Source organism: Epinephelus moara, chromosome 1 (genome assembly GCF_006386435.1).
Source record: "Epinephelus moara isolate mb chromosome 1, YSFRI_EMoa_1.0, whole genome shotgun sequence".
Classification (NCBI taxonomy): domain Eukaryota; kingdom Metazoa; phylum Chordata; class Actinopteri; order Perciformes; family Serranidae; genus Epinephelus; species Epinephelus moara.
Window position 1 is genome coordinate 50,120,083 of NC_065506.1, and position 9,783 is coordinate 50,129,865.

The following is a 9,783-nucleotide window of genomic DNA, read 5'->3' on the forward strand; positions in this document are numbered from 1 at the left end:
CTGAGGTTTCTACCGTTTTTTTTCCCCGTTAGGGGAATGTCCAAAAAATTTCTATTATAGTATGTTGAAAAAATTCATAGTATGGTATGTTGAAAAAAAGTCATAGTATAGTCTGTCTAAAAAAATTATATTATAGTATGTTGAAAAAATTCATAGTATGGTATGTTGAAAAAAAGGGTTTTTTGGGGAGTTTTTCCTGATCAGCTGTGAGGGTCATAAGGACAGAGGGATGTCGTATGCTGTAAAGCCCTGTGAGGCAAATTGTGATTTGTGATATTGGGCTTTATAAATAAAATTGATTGATTGATTGAAAGGGCCACAGGCTGAAGTCGAACCCGGGCCACTGCGGCAACAGTCTTGTACATGGGGCGCCTGCTCTACCACTAAGCCACCAACACCCCGAGTCATTTTTAACATGCTCACAGTCAGTTTTGCTCTTAATGAGGGACGTGCTGCAGAGTTGAGTCGCTGCTGATAAAAACGCCTGTAAACACATTTTAATTTAATCTTAATGTGGTTGTTTATCAAATATCAACACTGTGACTTGTGAGCAGCTAAAACAATTTAATGCCCTCCATCATTAAACACAGACGTGACATCATCAGAGCTCAGAGCCAAACATTTATACTTTCAATGCACAGACTCAATGAACACCTCCTGATTTAAATCATCTTCTTTATCAAACTGTGTTTTATTTAAGTTTATATTTCATGTATTTTGTCAAAACCTCTTTTTAGACTTGTACTTACCAATCAATTCAATCAATCAATTTTATTTATAAAGCCCACCATCACAAATCACAATTTGCCTCACAGGGCTTTACAGCATTATCATTATTATTGTTGTTGTTGTTGTTTTCATGTGTCCAGCAGCAGTGAGGTCAGGAGGAGGGGGCGTGTCTTACCATGGCTCCTCTGTAATAGGCTGTGGTGATGGTCCTGAACCTCTCCTGACCAGCGGTGTCCCTGCAGGGACACAAAGCACCAACATGTTATTAACTTGTGACAGCACAGAGTATTGATCTGATGTATTGATCCTGACTGACAGAATCACTGATCAGTGTTTGATCGATCGAACTCACCAGATCTGAAGTTTGATTTTCTTCCCGTCCAGTTCGATCGTCCTGATTTTAAAGTCGATTCCTGAAACACAAGTCAGAGAAACAGACTGATGTCAGGCTACAGCGCCACCTTCAGGACTAACAACACACACCATCAGCACAAACACTGTAGCCTCAACATGTTAGCATGCGACGCTAAGCTAACATGTTGACCATGGAAAGAAAAACATTATTCACAAATATTAACAGTCCAAGGTCACAATAAGACACAAACTAAAGACATATATACAGCGCTGAGAGAGGCTGACCCTGATGAAGCATCTGAACCTCAACATGGAGCGGATGCTTAGGTCTGAGACAACTGACGGAGCTGTAGAGGCGACCCTCTCTTCACACTGATACTGTGGGATATCAAAGTAACACCAGTGATGTTACAGCACAACTTGTTTGTGTTTTTAAGCTTCAGATTAACGTACCAACAGGCGGCGTTAGAAGAAAGAACAGACTCAATAAGAGCAGAACACAATATTTTCATCATCGTCCGATCTTCATCAAAACTCTTCAGCGTCCTTCAAAAGAACAGCTGTTTGCCTTCTTACAGATGCTGTCAGTGTCCAGGATGACATGTAAACCATCACATAAGTCATCAGAGACACTCAGGCAGGCGCCACAGGTCCATCAGAACCAGGACCAACAGGCTCAGAGACAGCTTCTTCACACACACACACACACACACACACACACACACACTAACCACCCCCCCAAACACACACATTATTCTGTGCTCCTTATTCTATATTGTGTTTTATTTATTGTCCTGTGTTACAACAAACAACAAACAACAATCCTGTTGCATGAATGTTATTTGCTATGCAAACGTAATTATTACCTGTATTTCTCGTCTGCACCTTAGAAGCAGCTCCCGCAATTTTGTTGTATAGGCAGCACCTGTGTTAATGTGCAGTGACAATAAAGGCTTTCTATTCTATTGTAAATATTAGCATGTTAGCATGCTGGTATTAGCATTTAGCTCACAGCACGCCTGAGACTCCTCTGAACTCACAGAAACTGACTTCAGACTTGTCAGCTATCGTCTGTGTCAGAGACAAATATCAGCTATGTCATCATGATGCTAAATAATACGAACCCCCAGAAACATCACAGCTATCACCTGAGGCCAAACACAGCTCGTCAGCATCAGTTTGAAGTTTCTGACTCGTAAAAATACAAACGGCCTCCTGGAGCCTGATGGGTTTGATTTCCTACATGTGGTCTTCAGTTATGACATCATGTCTGTGGCTGTGGACAGAACTCTGTCCTGCTGAGGGACACCGTCCTGCTGAGGGACACTTCAGATTTCTTCCTCTCACAGTGAAATAAATCTTGACACAGTTGACTCCACCCACCTGAGGTGCGTTTGTTTCTCAGCCCTGTGTGTTTAAGCTGTCAGCTGACCGGGCGTGTCTCTGACAGGAAGTCAGATATTTTTAACAAACAAATGGGAGCAAACGTTCCTTCCTGCCTGTGAGAAGTATAACTCTGTTTCCAAGAAGCTGCTGACAGGAAGTCTGAACGTCTGACAGCTCTGTTTCCTCCTGCGTTTCCTGAGGCGGGCTCAGAGGAGGAAACATGGAGGAGCTACTTGTGATGCTGGTTCAAATCCCAGAACCAGCTACTGAAGTCTGAAGCTCTGTCCATGTTCCCCCTTCGTCACACTGACCGTCTCTGGTCCATTGTCCTCAGCTCGCCCAGCTGGATGTTGGTTTGATTCCCTGAACAGATTGACCTTCCACAGTGTCCTCCAGCAACACGTTCAACCAATGACAGAAGACGTCAACAACAAGTAGTCCGATTACAAGAAGAAACACTAAAAACTAAACATGTAACAACTGAAACCAACCAAAGAAGACAAGTATTTTCTCAGTTAATTAATAGTTTAAAACTTTAAAGAAAATAGTGAACATACACCCTGACACAGAGCTGCTGCAGAGACACGGAGCTGATGCAGAGACACGGAGCTGCAGAGACACAGAGCTGCAGAGACACAGAGCTGCAGAGACAAAGAGTTGCTGCAGAGACACAGAGCTGCTGCAGAGACACGGAGCTGATGCAGAGACACAGAGCTGCAGAGACACAGAGCTGCAGAGACACAGAGCTGCAGAGACAAAGAGTTGCTGCAGAGACACAGAGCTGCTGCAGAGACACAGAGCTGCAGAGACACAGAGCTGCTGCAGAGACACAGTGCTGCTGCAGAGACACAGAGCTGCTGCAGAGACACAGTGCTGCTGCAGAGACACAGTGCTGCTGCAGAGACACAGAGCTGCTGCAGAGACACAGAGCTGCTGCAGAGACACAGAGCTGCTGCAGAGACACAGAGCTGCTGCAGAGACACAGAGCTGCAGAGACACAGAGCTGCTGCAGAAACACAGTGCTGCTGCAGAGACACAGAGCTGATGCAGAGACACAGAGCTGCAGAGACACAGAGCTGCAGAGACACAGTGCTGCAGAGACACAGAGCTGCAGAGACACAGAGCTGCTGCAGAGACACAGAGCTGCTGCAGAGACACAGAGCTGCAGAGACACAGAGTTGCTGCAGAGACACAGAGCTGCTGCAGAGACACAGAGCTGCTGCAGAGACACAGAGCTGTAGATATGAAGGTGAAACCACCATAGTAGCTCTCACTGATCTGAAGTCGGTCTGTGGACGTCATGATCCAGCTGTAAAACTGAGGATGCACGATACTGTTTTTTTTTTTTCAGATATCTGATGTGCCGATATGTAACAAATTATTTGACCAATACCGACATTGATATATCCACTATTTCCAACCTGATGTCAGTGATCGTCACCAAGTGTCTTCTGTGGTGAACTAACGTCATATCATACTTGCAGACTGTGATGGTGACGGCCCACCAGCAGATGGAGACATGAAACACTGTTCAGTGTCTGTGATATTCACTCATTGTGCTGAATAAGAAAAAGACACAGGGCTGATTCTGATCGTTCGTTTTAAAGCTGATATCGGCCGATACTGATGATGTGCTGATATTATCATGTATCCCCATGTTAAACTAAAAGTGACTGAGGCACCCGTCTGCATGCTGAGAGTCAACAGAGGTCTGAAGAGATGATGTCAGTGTGAGTAAAGAAATAAATACCATCATTAACAGCAGCTCAGCCGTTATTTCAAACTGCAGTTAATAACTTTAATGAAGAAAACTGTCTGAAAGTGTCTCTGCAGAGGGACAGGAGACGAGCCAGGGCTGAAACAAGACGACACAGAATCTTATAATATGTGATCAGCGCTGCCTCGTTTAACACTTTGACCTCAGTTCATGACTCATGACAGTGACTGACATGATTGACAGCTGTGTTACAGGCTGCTCGATTCTGATTGGTTGTTTTCAGTGCGGCGCTCGTGACTCTATTCACGCAGGGTTTTAACAGATCCAGGAAAAACTGCATTTTCCTACTCTGCACCTTGGACATGGAGCAATCTTCAAAAAGATTTAAAGTGAGAAACACATGGATGAATGTGAGGTCATCATACGGAACATGTGACAGAGACATGAGCTTGTTTTTCCTGAGGTTTAAATCAGTGTTGTTTTATTGTGGATTTTTGTGTTATATGTTGTATTTGTTGCATTTCAAATGTGTTCTGATTGGCTGCTGCCTCGGCCAGGTCTCTGTTGTAAAAGAGATGTTCAATGTCAGTGGGACTTCCTGGTTACATGAATAAAAACATAAAATGTAATGCCATCAGAAGCAATCAGAAGAAGAGGGACACAGACTGGCTCATGTATATCACTGTGTGGATGGAGGGTCAGTCTCAGTAAATACGACATGAAAGTGATCAACTTTAGCTCTAACGCTACTACATGATTAACTCTAATTAATAATGAGGTCTGTTACAGCGACAGACGACAGAGACTGGCAGAGTTATCCTGTTTAACACAGTGCAAAGAGCAAACTGTAATTAAATCTACTCATAACTGACGTCTGCTCTCCTTATTCTAACTTTAATCACAAGTTAATCTCATTTATCAAACAATCGTTAAAAAAGGCCTAAAGTGTAAAAAACTAAACTCATGTTCCCAGCAGAGAGAAAATCTTTCACTCTCTCATTTCCTATGAACTTCTCCCTCTTTTATTTTTTCTCCTCTTACACTGTTATCAGGAAGTGAAACTCAGTCGCTGCTGGTTGTTACGGAAACGTGCAGCAGAGCAGGTCAATGACCTCCTCCTCTTCCCTCCTCATCTCCTTCCTCCTCTCCTCTTCCCTTCTACAGCTCATTTTATTGTTGACTGTTCTGACAGATTTTTCTCAGCTGATTGACTGTCCATGTCAGAAAAAGTGACATCACAGCGCCAGACATATAATCCATCACATAAAACAAACAGTCGGACAGTAGGCTGTCAGCAGATAAACAGAGATCTGTGTGGGTACATGAGACCCTAAAAAACAGGCTGGATCATGGGGAGTACCACCAGTTGGTCCAGGAGCTTCTCCTCCATCATGGACGTTTACATCTCCTCCATCATGGACGTTTACAGGCAGATTTTAGGATGACTCAGGGGCAGTTTGACAACCTGCTAGTGCTGCACGATTTGATAAAAATGTGCGATTGTGATTACAATATAATAAATAAATGGTATCGTGAGTCTTGTTGCTTGATCCAGTGTTTCCCTACATTATATCAGGGGGCACTGACCTGACAGAGTTACTGTTATGGACAGACAGTGAGTCAATGACCATCAACAGACCGAGCACAGTCAAACATGCTGCTCACACAGCAGCGCAGCACGACACTGTACACACAGCGGAGCGATACTGTGCTGCGTTCAGGCATTGTCACGTAAATGACAAATTCCAGCACGCCATAGCACAACACAGCAGCGTGTCAAGTGTCAACCGAGCAAAGTTGCTCAATTTTTCATTTGTTATATAGTTTGTTATGGAGTCCGTGATTTCCCTGTGACACTTGCAGATGTTTGCGTAACTGTGCTTGGATGTTGTTTTATGAGGCTCTGGTGTCTTTCAGTTGTCTCTTTGTCTTGAACGTTACACGGCTTGTCTTTCTCTCACATGCACTCTTCCTACCTTTCTCTGTGCTGTCTCAAGTGCTGATATAGATTGGTCGTGTTGCCGCCGGACGTGGCGACTTTAACTTTTAAACTTTCACACAGCACGTCTTTCTGTTCAACGTCGCCGTACCTGAATCCAAAGTATCGCCATGTAACAGACGTTTTTTTCGCCACCAACTCAGCCTGTTCATGGTCGAGCTCATGCTCTTCTTCAGCGTCTGTGTTGGTCACTGCTGCACGCCGGCTGCACGCACCAGGATAGCTTGTGGGCGTGATGTCAACAAACTCCACACACTACAAGAGAGGCAGTCACGTTCACAGGCACACACATGAACATTTATTTACATTAAATCACAAATCACAGCCTTTTATGCGGTTATGTCATCGCACAGCCTGACATCGCGACTGCGATTAGATTAATCGTGCAGCACTACAACCTGCTGTCTATCATCGGCTCGTATAGCTCTGGGTATCCAGCAACCACTACCACCAGTTTCTCCTCCATTGTTTACCAACTGTAAAGTTGTTGTCATGGCCACCACAGAAGCCCCGCCCCTCAAATCATCCCATTGGACAATGGGGAAAAGGCGTAGATGACATGGGGCACTTCTCTGCTCTGAGCTTAATTTTTTTCAACTCGAGGAGTTCAGAGCACTCTGGCAAAAACACCTACTGTGCTGTCATTGGCTACGACTAATCAGACACGTCTCTGTGATTGGATGTTAGCTCCGCTGGTTTCTCTGTTGATCTTTCTCCACCTTCTGCAGCTACAGCAGCGACACTGCTGACATGTTGATGACAGTGATGTAATCATGACAACAGATAAACAGGGTGACTGACAGGTGACCACAGTGCTGCTGAGCGCCGTCTATTTAAAGTCCAGATTTAAAGGACTGGAGGCAGGATCGTCTGCAAATCAGGGTTCCTACACATTTGGAATTTCAAAATTCCATACTTTTCCATACCCTAATTTCCAGACTTCTCTGCGTTTTTTTTTTCAGAGAATATGTGACATCTGAGTAAATATATCAGTGTATCATATTTCACATCATATTTAATTATTCTTAATAGGCGATTGTAGCCAAGTACCATAATGGCATGCAAATAAAAACTCAGTGGCAGTGGCAATCTTTGTCAATCGTTCTCCGTCTATAATTTTGCGCCCTACTTGAGCCATGCCCACCTCTATTTATTTTTCACCCCTCTCTCCAGTTCTGCTTTATTAACACCGGGTTTAATATATTTTGCTTCCATCTCTCTGCCCTGCTCTACTGTACTTCAACACTACTTAGCTCTCTCTCTACTCTACCAGTAGACTACCACATCCACCTGTTGCACAAAATGCACACAGCAGTGTTTCCCCTAGGATGGAGTTGTAGCAGCGGAGGTGAAGCACACGCATTAAAAATAATTTTCACATGCGTGAAACTTTTTGTATGCTTGCAAAGCACAGCCTGCTGGGATGTTTCTGTGTATCTACTGGCACCAGAAGGGCTCTTTAGGACTAAGTACATACAGTACATGTGTGCACAGTAATGAGCAGGTGAAATGTCTGTCTAGCTTACATATGAGGTGTCTCGAGATTTAGGAACATACAATTTTATTGAATATAATAGCAGTAAAAAGTCACTTGACATGCTGCTGTTTTGTGCTATGACCTATTTAAGTGTTGGAAGTTGTTATTTACGTGACAACGCCTGAACACAACACAAGCTCAGCACCAAGAGTGCAGCGCTGCTGTGCGAGTAGCGTGTTTGTCTGTGCGTTTGTTGCTGGTTATTTACACAGTGTCCATTTCAATAACTTTGTCAGCTGACAAACTGCACCGGGCTCGGGGTCAGGTTTGGTCAGGAAAATGCGGCCCGAGCCGCTCTAGCGTGCTCACCTGTGTGTGTGGCGAAACTCCGCCGTGCGCGATGCAGAGAGCAGAGGAGAATTGTTAACACGTGACCATGTAGAGACAGAAATGACACGATGACATAACACCATAAATAATATATTGTCATGTTATTATATGAAGTGTCCGTCGCGCAAAATAATATGACTTTAGTTTTTTTTGAGTTTATGAAGAGGTAAGACAGAGCTCTCTCCTCTCCTCTACATAGCGCAGCATGTAGCGGACTGGACATACCACTTGTCAATCAGGTAAAAGGGGCGGTATGTTCTCTGAGACGTTTGCTCTCACACAAACTGTGCCTGGCCCGGCATAAAACACGATCCGGATTGATTAAATTATTTTTGGAAATACCTAATTTTCTATTTTAGAAAACAGTATTTTAGAACAGTGGTAATAGTCTGGAAACAAAATAAATAAATATTTTTCCATACTTTATTTTTCATTTTCCATACTTTTTAATACCTGGAAATTGATCAAATTTATTTCCATACTTTTCCATACTTTCCATACTTGCGTAGGAACCCTGGCAAATGGCTCTCAACATGGAGGAGGCTGAGCCGGCAGCTAACAGCTAACAGTGCTAACAATGCTAACAGTGCTAACAATGCTAACAGTGCTGACAGAGGTGATGGGAGGTGAGATACATGTAGAGCCTCTCCCTGTGCACAGGTCTGTGATCTCAAGAGCTTTGCTAATACTGTCTATTATTAATTATTATTGTTTATTATTGTTTGTTTTTCTATATTATTTTACATTACTGAATATTTGTTTATGATTACTGTATATTACTGTGTTATTGTGTTGATGGAGCCAAATGTGCCAGTAACTCCATCCAGGAGATCTGGTTTCACATCACTGATAAACTCTTCATTCATTCATTCACACACACACACACACACACACACACACACACACACACACACACACACACACAGTCGGAGGTCAGCTGACCCCTGGCAGCGTGGTGACAGTGCATCCTCTGTCTGACACAGCAGCAGAGGATTGTGGGAGCTCATTCAACATTCATACAGCAGCTGAACAGGGAGAGACTGGAGGACACATCATCATCATCATCATCATCATCATCATCATGTCACATTTGTCTCATCAGTCCTGTTGGCGCTCACACACGCTCACACAGCTTCAGTGATACAGACCCAACTTTATATTCAGCTGACGTTACACATCATATTTATTTTACACACAACCAGACATCTGCATGAGTCGTTGCGCTCTGACACAGCTGACTTCCTGTGTTCATGTTCAGCCCTGAGTCTCCTCTATTTCACAACACAACACAACACGTCATTTTGTTTTCTTCAAAATGAACCTGTTAGTTTAGTTTAACTAGTCAGTCACCAGTTATAATGTGTGTTGAACCAAACTGACGTCTGTAGTTTAAATGACTTCAGTTTGATTTGGAGCTCAAACTGTTAATAAAACATGAGAAAATATAACGTCAGCTGAAAATCTAAGTGTTTCCACTTCTGCTGTCACTTCAGTTTCACTGTGTATCTGAGTCTGAACAACACACACACACACACACACACACACACACACACACACACACAGAACCAGCAGCACGGTGTAGACAAAAAAAAGACAGTTCCCACTTCCTGTTTCCACCAGGAAGACAGATGAGCGACGCACACTGAGCTCAGCTCGTTCTGACGCACCGGAAACACACACACACACACACACACACACACACACACACACACACACACACACACACACACA

General features: G+C 43.6%; 1 protein-coding gene across 1 annotated transcript in view; it reads right to left on the reverse strand.

Moving 5' to 3' along the window:
* Positions 1–9,783, reverse strand: part of LOC126401176 (ras-related protein Rab-8B) — a 28,226-nt gene that overhangs the window by 15,758 nt on the left and 2,685 nt on the right. The window contains exons 2-3 of the mRNA XM_050062322.1: positions 1,082–1,142; positions 905–965 (exon numbers count right to left, since the gene is read on the reverse strand). Of these exons, the coding sequence (XP_049918279.1) occupies positions 905–965; positions 1,082–1,142 (122 nt within the window). The remainder of the gene's footprint in view (positions 1–904; positions 966–1,081; positions 1,143–9,783) is intronic.